This window comes from Sapajus apella, unplaced genomic scaffold, assembly GCF_009761245.1.
Source record: "Sapajus apella isolate SASKATOON/1434 unplaced genomic scaffold, GSC_monkey_1.0 scaffold97, whole genome shotgun sequence".
Classification (NCBI taxonomy): domain Eukaryota; kingdom Metazoa; phylum Chordata; class Mammalia; order Primates; family Cebidae; genus Sapajus; species Sapajus apella.
This window is the reverse complement of record NW_022437037.1, coordinates 7,438,875-7,456,440: the sequence shown is the minus strand read 5'-3', so window position 1 is coordinate 7,456,440 and position 17,566 is coordinate 7,438,875. Positions and strand designations below refer to the sequence as shown.

General features: G+C 44.2%; 1 protein-coding gene across 7 annotated transcripts in view; it reads left to right on the top strand.

Moving 5' to 3' along the window:
* The window catches only part of AK8 (adenylate kinase 8), a 157,238-nt gene that overhangs the window by 80,958 nt on the left and 58,714 nt on the right, over positions 1 to 17,566 (top strand). For all 7 annotated transcript variants that reach the window (XM_032257692.1, XM_032257696.1, XM_032257691.1 and 4 more), the window contains one exon: positions 4,545 to 4,686. In XM_032257692.1, the coding sequence (XP_032113583.1) occupies positions 4,545 to 4,686 (142 nt within the window). The remainder of the gene's footprint in view (positions 1 to 4,544; positions 4,687 to 17,566) is intronic.

Below are 17,566 nucleotides of genomic sequence, written 5' to 3'. Positions count from 1 at the left end.
TTTTTTTTTTTTTGAGACGGAGTTTCGCTCTTGTTACCCAGGCTGGAGTGCAATGGCGCAATCTCGGCTCACCGCAGCCTCCACCTCCTGGGTTCAGGCAATTCTCCTGCCTCAGCCTCCTGAGTAGCTGGGATTACAGGCATGCGCCACCATGCCCAGCTAATTTTTTGTATTTTTAGTAGAGATGGGGTTTCACTGTGTTGACCAGGATGGTCTCGATCTCTTGACCTCGTGATCCACCCGCCTCGGCCTCCCAAAGTGCTGGGATTACAGGCTTGAGCCACTGCGCCCGGCCTAAGTTTTGATGCAAGTTGGGAAATTCCCTCTAGAAAGCTATGTCAACTAACAGGCAAAAAAAAAAAAAAAAAAAAAAAAAAAAAAAAAATCTCATTGTATTTCTATCTGGCCTTCCATTTTTCCCTGGAGTCAGCGTTCTCCCCAGTTGAGAAACTTTGCCTATGTCAGTTTGTAAGTGGTCAGTCTGAGGGACTCAGGGACTCGAGGCCTTTGGGAAATGAGGCAGCAGGACAGTTAGGGGCATTATGGGCCAGGGATCAGGGTCCTGCCCCAACCTGATCACCAGCTGGCTAGATGACCTTGAGTGGGTCACTTACACCACAACCTCTTTGGGCCTCAGTTTCCTAATTTTCCTGCGAGAGGTCCACGGGATGCCCTTCCAGGCCCTCAGAAAGCTGTGGCTCCAAAGGTCAGATCACCTTCGGTGCAGCTGGGTTTCCAAGCCAGACCTGATTATTCAGGATTACAATCAGAGAATATTTGGTCCAAAATAATCCTCACCCCTAAGCAACAGAGGCCTTAGTGGGCCTGCGTTCTCAGCAGGACTCGCCATTCTGATCTCAGCCAAATGCAGTCTCCTTAGACCCAGTCAAACCAGCAGCCTCCCATCATTTGGTTGATTTTGTTCACAGTACCCATGACTCTCAGAAATGGTTATTTGTTATCTGGGTGACGTTTGTCTCCCCGAGAGAACGTGAACTTCAGGAGCCTGGGGGCCTTGGCAGTCAGGCTTGCTGTGTACCCCGTATCCCATGCCAGGCACAGTGCTGGGCACAGCCCAGATGGTCAGCAACTACTCACTGGGCGAATCATGGGGAAGGGATTATTTCTGTATTTGTTTCTTCTTTCAGTGAAAATATCTAAATATTAAAGGTAGCCCTGGACTGGAAGGCTGCATAGCAGATTCTTACCCCACGTTGTTTTAAATCTGTATTTATTCATGTGGCAGAAAATTCGAGGTCTCTGGATCAGAGGACAGACGAATTATTTATTCACACAGTAATCTCTGAGAGCTGGCTCCCCATGGCCCATTTCCTCACAGGCAATATGGAAGGGGCCAAGTGCACCCCGAGTGTACAGGGGGCCTGTGGCAGGAGGGGAGCCCCAACATTGTGACTCTTGGAGCCTATAGGCAATAACATGCCAGCTGCCTCCCAGGGGCAGGGGGTGCGAGGCGGACGTCCCTGAGTCTCCCTGGCAGTCTCTGTCTTTAACTTCCAAGTCTCGTTCTTTTTTTTTTCTTTTTTTAAAGATGGGGTTTATCCCAGGTGCCAGCAGTCTTTGCTGAGACGCCCTGACCACGGGCAAGCATGAAAATATTCATGAAGCATCACTTCCTAACACCCATCTCCTGAATTGAAAAGTAACAGCTAGGCCGGGCGCGGTGGCTCAAGCCTGTAATCCCAGCACTTTGGGAGGCCGAGGCGGGTGGATCACGAGGTCAAGAGATCGAGACCATCCTGGTCAACATGGTGAAACCCCGTCTCTACTAAAAATAGAAAAAATCAGCTGGGCATGGTGGCGCGTGCCTGTAGTCCCAGCTGCTCAGGAGGCTGAGGCAGGAGAATTGCCTGAACCCAGGAGGCGGAGGTTGCGGTGAGCCGAGATCGCGCCATTGCACTCCAGCCTGGGTAACAAGAGCGAAACTCCGTCTCAAAAAAAAAAAAAGAAAAAAGAAAAAAAAAAAGAAAAGTAACAGCCATCACCTTTGAGCGTCAGCTATGTGGTGTGAGCCGGTCACGAAGTGTCCCATTATCCTCTTTCAGCAAGTAGGAAGCTGACACTCAGAGAGTGAGACACTGCCTGCAGAGGAGCCAGTAAGGAAGGGAGGAGCTGAGGTGAGACCTAGATTTGTGAACGCCCCAAGCCCATGTTCTCCTCTACCACCTGGCTTCCCCAAAGTCTGGTCAAGTTGGTTTGAACAGAGTTGATGAATTGTGGTAAAGTGTTTGGAAAAGGGTAGGCTTCGGCTGGTCTCAGTGGCTCATGCCTGTAATCCCAGCACTTTGGGAGGCCAAGGTGGGCAGATCACGAGGTCAGGAGATCGAGACCATTCTGGCTAACACGGTGAAACCCCGTTGCTACTAAAAATACAAAAAAAAAAAAAAATTGGCTGGGCGTGGTGGCACACGCCTGTAGTCCCAGCTACCGGGAAGGCTGAGGCAGTTGAATCACTTAAACCCGGAAGGCAGAGGTTCCAGTGATCTGAGATCATGTCACTACACTCCAGCCTGGGCGACAGAGCAAAACTCCCCCTCAAAAAAAAAAAAAAAAAGAAAGAAAAGAAAAAGAGAAGCCTTCTATTTATTCAACATCTACTATGTGCCAGGCATCGTTCTAGGCAGGGAAGAATGGGAGAGACGTGGTCTTCATTCTCATGAGACCCACCCGTGAGCTAAGAGGCAGACGTTAAACAAAGAATCACCCAGAGAGAAGTGTCCTTGTGATAACAAGGGTGGCAAGTGAGGGAAGGTGAGAAGTGCAGGCTGGGGTTGTCCTCAGAGACTTCCCTGGGGAGGGAACACCCCACCGTGGCCCTGAGGCTGAGCTGAAAGGTTCGTCCAGGCAAGGTGTGGGAGAAGGTGTTCTGAATGGAGGAGGTGCACATGTGTGGGGAGGTGCAAGCTGGGAAGGTTACCTGGGAGGAAGGCAGGGCGCAGACCTTGGGAGGCCCTATTGGCCCTGGAAAGGAGACTGTTCTTTATCCTCGGAGCACCGGGGAGCCACTGCAGGTCTGGAGCAGGAGAAGGGGTGGGATTCACTGTGGCGACTTCTCGTTCATGCTGGTAGCCAGATGTTCTTGTTAAAGCAAAGCCCGTTTCTGCTCTTTCCTAGAGACTGGGGAAGAAAGGGTGAAGGACTAGAGGGAGAACACATTCAGGGAAATGCAGATTGCGTAGAATTAGGTTTATGGGTTTTTTGGCGACAGGGGCAGTAACCCAGCAAGTCACGGCCGCCGGGGAAATGGCTTAGTGATTTTTCTGCATCTCTTCCATGTTCGCCTGGCTGTCAGCCTGGGGTGCCCTTTGGAAGGTTTCAAATGTGTGCTTCAGGCCCACTTGCTAGACCCCCGGGCAGTCAGTAGGAGGGTAAGCAGGCAGCTTCCAGAGAAACTGCCAAACTCACTGCCACCACACCCCTAGGAACCAGCTCCATGCGGGGCCACAGTCATAGCAAACAATCTTAATATTTACCAAGTATTTCTGGAAAATGAGTGCAAAGTGCAGGAAACGCAGTGCAAATTGCTGGAACGCAGTACATTAGCAACACAGGACATTTAATGAGTCTGGGAAGAGAGGTATGAATTTCAGGAAAATGTCAATTGCCACAGTGTAAACAAGAGACTTCTCAATATCTCATTCTCCATAGGACTTCATTTCAGTCTTTGGTTATAACTAGCGCTGTGATTCTTGGGAGAGACTCCATTCTAAGCATCAAGGTGGGGGAGAATTGGAGAATTTCGAGAAGGAGGGGAGTGGGGGTTGCTAATGCATCACAGACTAGCAGAGAGCTTTGGGGGCACTGGCACGATCCCATTTGAGGAAAGCTAAAACTGCAACTGGGGCTGGTATGCTTCTGCAAAAAGTGTTTGCTACAAAAACTGGACCCATGGGGATGCTGTGGTCTGAATGTGTCCCCCAAAATTTATATGTTAAAATCTAACCCCCCAAGGTAATGGTATTACGTGGGACCTTTGGGAGGTAATGAGGTCACAAGGGTGGGGCCCTTGTGGATGGGATTAGTGCCCATTTAAAGGACCCCAGAGTGACTCGTCACCCCTTCCACCTGGTGAGGGTGAAGCTAGAAGGCACCATCCATGAACCACAAAATAGGCCCTTTCCAGGCACTGAATCCGACTTGGTCGGCCTCCAGAACTGAGAAATACATTTCTGTTGTTTCAAGGGCGCCCAGTTTCTAGGATTTTGCTGCAGCAGCCCGAATGGAGTAAGAGTGAGGGACAACTGCTTCCCTCTCACCAGGCTGCAGGTGGGGATGGTATCTTGGCCAGGTAAGGGAAAGCCTGAGGTCAAGGTCAGCCAGTGTATTTCCCATCTCACGCAGCCCCATTGCTGGGACCAAGGAGGGACCTGGGAAATAGGCATTGACAGCCTTGCCCAAGTGGTTCCAGGTGGCTCCACTCAGACCCACTTCTTCAGCAGCTCAACCTGTGGTCAAGTAATCTTAGGAAGCCCAGGACCCGTAGGGCACAGGCCAGCAGGGTGCTCACCTGTCCTCCTTCTCTGCAGTTCCTGATAGCCTCCTCGTGAAGGTGCTGAGCCAGCGCCTGGACCAGCAGGACTGCATTCAGAGAGGCTGGGTGCTGCACGGCTTCCCGAGGGACCTGGACCAGGCACACCTGCTGAATAGCCTGGGCTACAATCCCAACAGGTGAGCTGCCCCAGCCAAGTCCGCAGCCCATTATTCCAAATGAACCCCTGGGCACCCTCCCTCCAGGGCTCAGCTGAAGGATCCAGGTTACACCAGCCTTCACGTGTTCCTGAAGTGGATCATCTCTTTTCACCCCATTCCCACCCACCCCATCTGCCCAGTGGACTAGGAGTTGGGCTTGGGTTCAAATCCTGGCTTTCACTCTCCGTGCTGGACCTGAACTTCCTCATCTGTAAAACAGTAATAAATACCCGTCTTGCCTTCCATGGGGGAATTGTTATACAAATCAACAGATGTTTTCTTCTGCTCTTTTTAGAGTTTGATTTTTACATTTAAACCTTTGATGCAGCTGGTATTTATTCTGATGTGAGTATGCAGTATGAGTCGCCTTTATGTTCCCCAAATGGTTAACCATTTGTTCCGAGTGTTGAGTATCGTTGGATGTTCTCTCTTTCGTCTACTAGTTTGAACTCGAGAGCTCATCACGATTGTATGTATTGTGGAGAGCAATGAAGCCCACCCAAGTGAAAGCAAGCAAAGGCTATTTAGTCTGAGATTGCAACAGCAAGGGGTCAGCCACTATTGCTTGGCGTTTCAGCAGAGACTCACAGGCAGGCAGTGTAGGTGAAAACGTTCTCCTGGAAGGTGGGAAAGTCTTCAGTTCTACCGTGCCCCAGTTGGTGGCTGTTGGCTTGGGGGAGCTGGGTGGGCTAGAGGCAGGGCATCCTACATGATTGCTTAAGGGAACACGTTTGGCTTTCTCTGGTTGGTGGTACTTTGCAAATGCTGGCAAAAATGAGGGAAGCGGTCAATTCCTGATCAAGTCCTGGCCCTTTGGGGCTGATTGCTGCAGATGTTGTGGTCTGACTCCCTGGGCAGCTTGCTGCAGGTTGCGGGTTTCACGTAATTTATTTATTTTACTTTAGGTGCATACTATATCTGGCATTTCTCCCCATGTTATCCCTCCCCACCCCCCGCTGTCTCTCCCCTACCCCCCTCAACTGCCACCTCTGTATGATGCTCCTCTCCCTGAGTCCACGTGTTCTCATTGTTCAACACCCACCTATGAGTGAGAACATGTGTTTGGCCTTCTGTTCTTGTGTCAATTTGCTGAGAATGATGGTTACACATCTATTTTTATATATGGTCCAACCATCATCAAACGGCATGTTTAGTCTCTCAATATACTGGGGCTGTTTCTGAACTTTCTCTTGCCTGAGTGTCTATTTCTGCAGTAGTACCGCTCTGTTTACTCCAGTTTTGTCATATACTGTATTTCAATAGTCACTGCAGGACAAGGCCCTCTCATTACTCTTTTTTACTGTCTATTTTATATATTTATTATTCCAAATGAACCCTATAATTTTATGATGTACAAAAAGAAACTGCCATTGAAATTTTAGCTGGAATTGCCTTATTTTTTCAAATTGGCCTGTGATATGGTTTGGCTGTGTGTCCCCATCCAAATCTTATCTTGAACTGTAAACCCCACATGTTAGCGAGGGACCTGGCGGGAGGTGATTGGATCATGGGGGCAGTTTCCCTCGTGCTGTTCTCATGACAGTGACTGCGTTCTCACGAGATCTGATGGTTTTAAAGTGCGGCCCCACCCCACTTGCTCTCTCTCTCCCCCACTGTCGTGTAATACGTGCTTTGCTTCCCCTTTACTTTCTGCCATGATTGTAAGTTTCTTGAGGCCTCCGTAGCCATGAGGAACTGTGAATCAATTAACCTCTTTCCTTTATAAATTACCTAGTCTCAAGTAGTTCTTCACAGCAGTGTGAAACCGACTAATACCATCCCTTCCAGTTTGACGTGGCTGTATCCCATCTTTCCTTCCCAGTGAAAATATCAACACTTCCTTGGAGCTCACACTTCTTATTTTATTTCTAGGTATATTTTCTGTCGTTCTTCTTACAGGTATTATAATAAGGTCTTTTCCTTCCATGTTTTCTAAATGGGTTTTTCAAGAGTATAGAAAAGACAGTGATTTTGGCTTACTTCTATACTCCCAGCCACCTTCCCAAACCCTCTTCCTGTTTCGGATAGTTTTTCAGTTGATTCTCTTGGGCTTTTCAGGTAGATGATCATGTCACCTACAAATACCCATCCTTTTGCCTCTTCCTTTTCCGTATTTATACTTTTCATTTTACTCTTGTTGGGCGGTACTTTCGGAACAGGGTCAGATCGACAGGGTGATTTTTTTCCTGACCTTAAGGTGCTGCTGGAACTGCTGCCATTAAGGCGCTACTGGCTTTTGGTTTGAAGCGCATACAATTTGTATAAAGTTAAAGAAGTATAGCTCCATGATTTAAAATCTCTGGTTAATGTTGAATTGTGTCAAGAGCTTTTCAGCACCTTTTAGGAAAAATGTTTCTTCTCTTTTTGACATATTGATATAATAAGTTATGTTAATAATAGTAAGCCAGTCTTTTGGTCCTGTAATAACTGATTTGGTCATGGTATATTATTCTTTCTTGGTATATTATTCTACTGATTGTGGCAGGTAGAATTTTGACCCTTATGACTTTTGCCCCCCTGCTATCTTGCCTCTGAATGTTATATATTACATGACAAAACGGACTTTGCAGGTATACTTATGATTACTGATCAGTTGACCTTAAAATGGAAAAGTCATCCCAGACTATCTGGGTGGGCCCAAAATAATCACACAAACCCTTAAAAGCAGAGTTCCCTCCTGACTGAGGGCAGAATAGGAAGTCAGAGAGATTTCTAAGCATGACACAGCATTGCTGGCTCAAAGACAGGGGCCATGGAAAATGTGAGAAGACATGAATTCGACCAACAAACAGTGAGCCCCAGGTGAGAACTACAGTTCTAGCTGATACCTTGACCTAAGCCCAGTCAGACTCATACCAGATTTCTGACCTACAAAAACTGCTAGATAATAAATTTGAGTTTCTTTCTTTCTTTCTTTCTTTCTTTCTTTCTTTCTTTCTTTCTTTTTTTTTTAAGAGAGAATATCACTCTGTCCCCCAGGCTGGAGTGCAGTGGCATGATCTCTGCTCATTGCAACCTCTGCTTCCAGGTTCAAGTGATTCTCCTGCCTCAGGCTCCTGAGTAGCTGGGATTAAAAGTATGTGTTACCACACATGGCTAATTTTTGTATTTTTAGTAGAGACGAGGTTTCACCATTTTGGCCAGACTGGTCTCAAACTCTTGACCTCAGGTGATCCACCCACCTTGACCTCCCAAAGTGCTAGGGTTACAGGCATGAGCCACCATACCCAGCCAAATTTGAACATCTTTAAGCAGCTAAGTTTATCATGTTAATGACAGCACAAGGATTATATTGGCTACAATTTTATTTAGTTTTTTTGCATTAATATGCATATATAATACAGATTAAAATTTTGTAACTTTCTTGTGTTTTGTCAGACTTTAGTATATGATAATTTCATAGATTTTCTTTCTTTCTCCATATCTGAGAGAGTTTAAAACTCCAGCAGTAACTATTTTTTGGATCTGGCACTTTGGGGCAGAGGTAGCTTGTTAACAATTCGATTGATTTCGTTCATGGTGTTTGATCAATTTGAATTTCTCTCTTTTCTTGTGCAATTGGTCTCTTCCTAGAAAATCATCCCTTTCCCCTGTCTTTAAATATATTAACATAATTTGAATATCTTGTGCCATTAATTTTTATTGTGTTTCCTGCATTTTTTGCTTTATGTGTTTTGGTGCTATGTTATTTAGTACATAAAGGTTTCTGTCAGCTGTGTGTTCATTGTGACATGTATTATTGATGACAGTGACCGTCAGTGACAGACACTTAATTATCTACCCCAAAATTCATTCTAGCTTTCCTCCTCAATAACAAAAGATCAATTTTCAGAGGAGTACATTGGTATCTGAAAATAAAAGGTCCCATTTTCCAGTCTTCTTTACAGCTCTATGGAGCCACAACATTAAGTTCCGGCCAATGAGATATAAGCATACAGTTGTGTGGTGCTTTGAGAATCTAACTCAGCTGGAAGGTGTTGGCTTTTGTCTGTTTTGCCTTTCCTTTCTTCTTGATTTTCCTGAAGTTAATAATCATCTTGCTTTTCTACTTGCCTAGTTTTCTTTGTACCTATTAGTTAACTATTTCCATATCTCCTTACAGCCTTTCAGAACAATTTCCCACAAAGTCCATCATATTATGTAATCCATCAGCTTCAGGTTTGTTTGTTTTTTTTCCTTGATCACTCCCATTCCTCTCCTGTTTGGACTGTTTTTTTCCTAGCCTTACTGCATAGTGGATCATCAGTGACTTTTCTTTACTATAATCAGAGAAATTCCCCTTGGCTTTCTTTTGAGTTGGAGTCTCTGTTTCCTGGGTCACTCATCTTCCTTTTATATACCCCCTTGATTTGACAAAGCATAACCTCTAGTTGTTTCTCAAGTTAAAAAGATGGTTTAAAAGCAGTAGGCCATCACACCTGCAGCACACATGTTCTAAATTGAAGAAGTCATCCTTTATGCCTGTATACAACAATCATTTTGGGATTGCCATTCACTGCTACACTGAAGATTTTCTTTACCCCTCTCCCATATTAGATATTTTATTTCTGTATCACACGACTTCCTTTTTCTTGGCTTTCTACCTTGTTTTGGTTGAACACATCTATCAGTAACTTCCTGAGAAAGGGTGTATGGGAGGTAAATTTTGGGGAGCCCTACATATCTGAAAGTCTCTGCCTTCATACTTGTTGGATAGATTGGCTGGTTGAGAAATTATACACTGGAAATGATTTTCCCTTAGAATTTTGAATTTCCAGTGTTGCTAAGAAGTCCAATGCCAATTTGATCCTGATCCTTCGTAGGTGACTTTTTTCTTTCTGTGAAAGTTTGTAGGCTCTTCCCTTTGTCTCCAGGGTTCTGTGAAATTTCATTATATCCTTGGTATGGGTCAAATTTACTCCACTGTACCAGAAATTAATCTGGAAATCTGTGTTCTTCAGTTGTGGGACATTTTCTTGAATTACTTTGTTAATTATTTTTTTCTCTTTTTTCTGTTCTCTCTGTAACTCCTATTATTTGGGTATTGGATCTTCAGAACTGGCCTTCTCAATGTTTTAAAAATATATTTTTTCCATTGTATTTTGTGTGTGTGTGTGTGTGTATGTGTGTGTGTGTGTGTGTGTGGTCAGTAATTGCTTTTTGTTTTGTTTTGCTCTACTTTCTGGGAGATTTCCTTAACTTCCTCTTCCAACATTTTTATTGAATTCTAATTTCTGCTGTTGTGTTTGTTTATTTCTGTAATAGTCAAGAGCTTTTTATTTTCTGAATATTCCTTTTATAGTTTCTTGATCTCGTTTCACGGATTTTTTTTTTTTTTTACCTCTTGAAAATGTTAATGACTGGCACAAAAGTAGTCATGAGTTTTGTCCCATTACTTTCAATGGCAAAAGCCACAATTGCTTTTGCACCAACTTAAAACCTAAATGACCAAAAAAAAGAAAAAGAAAAAAAGAAAATGCTAATGACGCCAGGCGTGGTGGCTCACGCCTGTAATCCAGCACTTTGGGAGGCCAAGGCAGGCAGTTCAGAAAATCAGGAGTAAATCCTCTCTACTAAAAATGTAAAAAATCAGCTGGGTGTAGTGGCACATACCTGTAATCCCAGCTACTCAGGAAGCTGAGCAGGAGAATTGCTTGAACCCAGGAGGTAGAGGTTGTATTGAGCCGAGATCGCACCATTGCACTCCAGCCTGGGCAACAGAGTGAGACTCTGTCTCAAGAAAAAAAAAAGTAGAGAGAAAATGTTAATGACATATTTGATTTTGTTAGGAGGATGGGGAGATAGCATTATTTTCCTTTTCTTTTCTGCATCATCAGTTTCTATTGAATTTGTGTTTGTCTTGAGCATAGTCTTTCTCAGCAGAGTCTTTTTTCCCCTTATATGTTGGATTACCCTTGGATGTTTGCTCGTGTCTAAGAGTGGGAGACTAAAAAGTGATTTGGAAGCTCTGAGTTCAGGGATAGAGCCCACAGGCTTAGTCTTCACTATAGGATGATATCATTGGGATGGTATAATTGGGCCGTTTGTGCAGAACCCTCTCACCAAGTGTCAGCATCTTTAGATCTTTTCTTCTGGGCTTCTTAGATTCCCCAGAGAGGACTCATGCAGTCTCCTGCTGGAGGGTAAAGGCCTTGCTGCCAGGGTCTGGGGGTCCAGCAGAGAAGCAGGACAGTGGGAAGGGCAGGGGAGGGATCTCACATACTGCATTCAGTTTGCATACGCTTACCTAATTCCCCTGTGTTTGGCATAGACTCAGGCTCTCAATTGTGCTTGGCATTCTTCAGTCCAAAGAGCCTATATTTTATCCTCTCTAGATAATAAATGTTTAATTTCTTCCCAAGTGGAGGAGACACGTTCGCTCAGCTGGGTGGAGTGAGGAAGGGATCTAGGACTCGCTCTCTTCTCAAACAAATTTCAACCAACCCCCCTCATTTAGCTGCCAGTTCCCAAGTGGCGCCTGTGCCTGAGCCTTTTGAGGATTTTCTGGGGAGGATAAGGTTGATTCTCGGCTTTCCTACTGCTGACTTAGGATTTGGCTTTCTGAGGTTGCCTCAGCTTGCTGCCTCTGTTCCACGTCTGCTTTCCAGCATCGAAACTTTTGTCTGATTGCCTTCCTCTTCCCCGTTCTTTCTGCTCTTGTGGGTTAGGTTTTCAAAGAGCCTTTCCTGTCATTTTTCTGAGGGATTTGGGGAAGAAACAAAATCTGGCGTGGGTTTCAAGAAGCCATTTTTATCTGGAATTCAAACTCTGATTTCTTTGTTGCATTGTGCATGTTCCTAAGTTTTACTTTCAACTCTTTTGCTTCTCTTATTTTTTGTTGATGATACAACTAAAAAGCTGTACGGAGACTGTGGGTGCGTGGGGCAGAACCCGTAGACTTTGTCTTCACTGTGGGCAGAATGAAATGGGCTTTGATATTTTTTCTTCCATCTGAATGTCTTTTTCCGTGAATAGTTGTGTCTATCTCACTGATTTTTGCTTTCCTTACTTTGTTTTATGCTTCATTATGGTTTCCTTTGTTTTCCATCGTTTCTTTATGGAATGTGTTTTCTTTGAGTATTTTTCTTGTTATGGTTATCTTCCGACCTGCCCCACTTCCATTAATTTAGAAGACAATCTCTTTGTAGTTCTTCTAATAGCCTCTTCACTGTGACTTGATTAAACTTTATTTCTCAGTTTGTTGATTTTGAAATGCCACAGAATACCTTGACCCCTTCATGTGAAAGATGTCAAAAAGTGATCATCTCCTCCTCCCTCTTCTCCATCTACTTTCCATTTTGGGGGAGCCAGGGACAGACACATCCTGAAATTTTTCTGTGTCCTCCTGTTATGCACGGATTATTGTTTCCAATCAATATCAAGCTTTTCTTTCTAGAAATATAACAATTATATTCTGTTTTTAGCTATAATGACTATACTTATAAAGCTTTTATTCTCTCTAAAACTGGATTAAGATTTCAACACCAGCTGCTTATATAGTTTAACCTCTTAATTTACTAATTTTGATTTTATCTTTCATTTGAATGGATTATGTCTTTGAGTCATTAACAGCAAGGGTACATAGACACTGAACTTCCTGAATTCTTACATACTTGAGAATGTCTCTCTGTTCAATTTTTACTTGTAAACAACATCTGGCAAAGAATTCTTTGATCATCTTTCTTTCTCCTCCGCAAGTTCCTCCCCGGCCCTCACTGTTCCAAATCATGTCAACACAGTCCTTACCTTAATCCAATCTGCAAAGTTCCCTTTGCCAGGTAAGATAACCCATTCACAGAATCTGGGGATGGGGAGGTGAACATCTTGGAGTTAGGGGCAGGCATTGTTCTGCCTTTCCCACAGTTGAAATCTCCTCAACTGTTTGAATTACATCCCTAGAAATTGGGCTACAGAGCTTTCCATTGCAAGACTGAAACCTCTGTTTAGGCCCAGGGCAGCAGGGATCTGACAGTCTTAACCTGAGCATCCTGTTTTACTACCGTTATTTCTGTGAAATTCCAGGGACCGAGTACCTGAGGGCTAAGCGTCCACCCTCTGTTCTTCCTAACATAGTTAATGCCACAGACGTGGTGAACGTCACAGCATCAGCTGTGTAGCTTATTTATTTATTTATCTATTTATATTTTTTTTGAGACGTACTTTCGCTCTTGTTGCCCAGGCGGGAGTACAATGGCACAGTCTTGGCTCACTGCAACCTTCGCCTCCCAGATGCAAGCGATTCTCCTGCCTCAGCCTCCCAAGTAGCTGGGATTATAGGCATATGCCCCCACGCCTGGCTAATTTTATATTTTTGGTAGAGCTGGGGTTTCACCGTGTTTGCCAGGCTGGTGTTGCACTCCTGACCTCGGGTGATCCACCTGCCTCGGCCTCCCAAAGTGCTGGGATTACAGGCGTGAGCCACCGTGCCCAGCCTGTGTAGCTTCTTTATGAGCTCATCAGCTACCTGAAGATGAAAGGTACTGGGGAAAATGCAAAACAGTCACTTGAAAGAAGGCAGGGGCAGGGTGTCATTAGCAGGGAGAGAGAATCTAGTGCTGGTTTTCTGAATCCTGAGGGGAAACATGACTATTTTACTTACTGAGCCCGACACCAGTACTCCAAGCCCGACACAGGGGAGGGCATACAGGGAGGAATAGTCAAGAACCGATGCGATTTAGGGCAGGGTTGCAAGGAAATACTCCTCTGTCACCACGGAGTGAAAAATCACGGTTTAAAGACTTAGTAAATAATGCCAATTTAATTTTTTTGACCCTAGGGCAAAGGACAGGCAGGAACAAAAAATCTTTACTTACAATGTAGATTTAATCATGTGCTGCTGTTTAATCATCCTTTTGTAGTCATTGAGGGTGTGTTTTCCTTCCTCCTTTCTCATCTCTGTCTCTTTCATTTCCAGCATCTTAGCTTTCAATTAAACATTTTTATGATTAACTCAGAAAGTAATTTTAGCCATAAACCTTCAAGTTCAGATACAGGCTAAGAAAGAGAGAAATATTCTAAAATGAACCCACCTAGCACCGGGATGACGATCAGGACTGTAATTCTGGTTCAGTTGTGATGCCAATTATAAAACACCGTAGCTGTGGTATTGCTGTTTTTGACACCAGGAGGAAATCTTGACAGAATTATAGCCTAGAAATCAATCTGGGAATACGATACAGAAATCTATAATTCAGATATGAAAACAATCTACAAAGGCTCTTTTTTTGGGAAGGTTCGATGAAATTAGATTAAAATAAATTTACATATATATCAATTTTATTATTAAAATATATTCACACTAGTAAATAGAGTTATTGGGGAAGGGTAAGCTACTCCGTGTATTGGACACAAAAATAGACCGCTTTGGCTTATCAGAAAACAAAGTTATTGTCTCCTTGTCAAATATAAATCTCCTCTTCGAGCTGATAAATGGATAGTGTTCAAATGCAATGTTTTGTCTGACTCCTACCGCATAAACCCATGGCACATAATACTAAATTATATTCTACCGAGAAGTATCAATCTCTTGATTCCAACATCATACAGTAAGGAAAACAAACCAAGTAATTGATCTGTCGGAAAGAAGGAGAAAAAGTTATTTGAGAACAAATAAAATGGGCTATAAAGTTTGTTAAAACATAATAATAATAGCAAAAAAAAAAAAAAAAAGCAAGAATGAAAGACGAAAAAAAAGAAAGAACTATATCCACGGCTGCATCTAGAAACCTGCCCTCTGCCTGGCTGTAAAATAATTCATTTCATGCTGCAAGTTTGTAGAACAGTATTTTCTTTTAAAATTAATGCTTGCTACAGAGAGAGAGTATAGGATTCCGATTGATGTTGGGAAGTTTGCCGTGTACGAGACCCACTGGTTTTTTGTTTTTTGTTTTTTTTTTTGGCATCCTCCTTTCCCTCCATGCTGCCAGGAGGGAGGGGGCAGGGCAAGCTGGGAGCTTAACCCTCCCCCACAAGGTCTTAGTCATGCTACCTCAGAAATCGCCGGAAAACGGTTTAAAAGGAGGGACCTAGTTGAGTCAGTGGCAATGAAATTCAGCAAAATGGTAGCAGGGAGTTTCAATCTTGATGTTGCTTTCTAGAATATCTCTCTGTTCCACTGGACTACATTTTAGGATTCTCGGGAAATCGCCCAAGAATGATATTTCTGATTAGCATATTTGGGTCTCAGGTCATTTTGTGCAAACTGGAAACTGCTATATAGTTTCCTTTGAGGATGTGGTGGGTTTTGGATTTTTTTAAATTATTATTGTTTAAATAAGATGGGTGTGTGTGTCCCACAACCAGAGGAGCCCAGAGGGGTTCAGCTGTCCCGGAAAAGGCAGGGACGGGTCTCTTCTGATCGCATTTGGCACCCCCTTGGTGCTGGGTTTGTAGTTGTTATTGTTGGCTTTTGCCAAACAAACATTCCTCACAGAGACATTTCCTCCAGAAAGCCAGAGAGAACAGAGCCGCCGATGGGAGGGAGAGGCTGGCAGACACCCATCCCCAGGCACTAGCGCTGGTACTTCCACACCCAGAGCAGCCTGCCTGGGCCAAGCCTGTCCCCTCGGGTCTGGAAGCATTTCTTTTCGACTTCCGAGGGCCAGGCCGCTGAAACTGCCATGGCTTTGCACAGGGCATCTCTGCTCTGCCTTTCTCAACTTCCTCTCTGCGTTTCTCTTTCTCCTCCTCCTTCATCTTTCAGTTCATTCTCCTTCTATTCTCTGACTGCCGTGAAGCAGCCCCTCCCGCTTTGTTCCCAGATCATGTCCAATGAGGACACTTCTTCCCTTTCCCTCCCCATTCTCTCTCCCGCCCCCTCCTCCTTCGTAATCATTATTATCTTGACAACAAGAGTAATAATGATGATATCTGGTCTTTGCTGAGTGCTAATTACATGCTTGTTTCCTATGTCATTCCATCCATTCTTCAGCCCAGTAAAGGAGCTTTGCTCAGGTGAAAGGTAGCTGGCTTTAGAGAAGCCATGTTCATTGCCCCAGGCCACACAGCCAGGTATCGATGGAAGGGGCCAGCCCTGAACCCAGCTCTTTGCTCTGAACTATTAAATTCTATCCTTTATGCAATGGGATTGCATTTATCCCTCCTCGGGGGCTAGCTGGTTTGAAGAAGACACATTTAACTTCAATTTCCTTATTTGTTAAATCGGCAACAATCTCTACCCTTCTGCTCTGGAGAGTAAATGGAAGATGTGTGCAAGTGGTTGACAGCTTGAAAGAGCTGTACTGATATTGTGGATGGCCATGAGCTGCTCAGCTCATGAGTGCCCAGAGCACCTCCTGTTAGGGCCAACTCTCATTCAAATGTGTAGCGCAGTATTCTCACCTGTTCTCACATAACAAGTGACACGCTAAGCCACACATGGTGGTGCACACCTGTAGTCCCAGCTACTTGGGAGGCTGAGGTAGGAGGATTGCTTGAGCCCAGGAATCGGAGGCTGCAGTAAGCTATGATCGTGTCCCTGTACTCCAGCCTGGGTGACAGATGGAGACCTTGTCTCTCCATAAATGAAGAAATAAATAAATAAATAAATAAAGCACAAACTCACAGCCCCCAAATAGGATGCTGCAGATTTGTCTATATGTTAGGAAGAGTAAACACATTTACTGTGACACTTCCCCACATGATGTTGAATTCCTGCTCAACACAAAGAGGCTAAGATGGCAGCTATTAAAGGAATGACCCTCAAGAGTGTTTGCTGCATCTACTCACGATGGGTTGCTACAGATAATTTTTAAAATGCTTCTTTAATGGCGACCTGCTTGCTTTCCTTATCTGTGAAAGATGTATTAAGGACTTGCATTGGCTTGGAATTGGAGAAGGTAGCCCGTTCCTCTGGTAGCACGTGGGGCAAATGATCTTGAAACAGTCAAAGACAAAATTGCTCTTTTGTTCAGGACCCCACTGAGCCAAGAAAACTGGAATTCTTTTTTTTTTTTTCAATTCAAACAAGCACCCTGGAAATTTTTAATCAGGACATTTAGCGATATTGTTCAGATTATTCTGCTAAATGCAGTTTTGATTTTTTTGTTTCAATTATGTCAGATTTTAAACGATGGATGTGGTGGTACATTATGAAATTAAAAATCAAATAGGCATGTAGTTTATATGCCAGAGCTCCCTGATTTGATGTAATTTATTTCCATGTGGCAATTTCTCTTGGATAAGACACAATCAAACCCTTGGACGATGACTCTGTCATTTCTAATGTGGCCCAAAGTGAGAAGGATGCTATAATTTCTTAAGAGGATGGCAGTAGGACCAAAGAAAAATTAAAATGCAAAATAGAGAGGGCTTCTTGCCCGTCCCTTCCTCTCTCTCTTTCATTATCATGGGTCCCTCCAGGAAGCGCTCGTATTCCTGCAGCTGATCCTTATGCAGACTATGGGTAATAAACAGCCCATTAATGGAGGCCTGAACTAGGAAATGGAGTTGGAATCAGCAGCAAAATCCAGTGGCTGACGAAGGTTAATAACTCCATTACTGCAGCTCTGGGCCTGAGCCGCTGGACGAGCAGGGTGTTAGCCTTATCTTACTCCTCATTAATTGAGCTAATAGAACCCAGGTGACCCTGCCTTGCTGTCATCATCCGAGAGTTTACCAGACGTGGGCTGGAATACATATCATTGGCTGTGTGCGCCATGCTTCCTTTATCTTTTTGGAAGAAAGCTCTTTCTTAAAGACGGGTTTACGGCGAGCCCCGTCCTAACACAAGCCCCGTGCTAACGGAAGCCCCCATGCAGCTGACTGCAAAAGAACCTTGACATCATTCCGATTTTGTCACATGGGCAGTGATGTAACAAAGGCCTGCCGCGAGCCTTCGGCCTCGAGACAGAGGTCCGCTTGGGGATTAAGATTTTGGCCT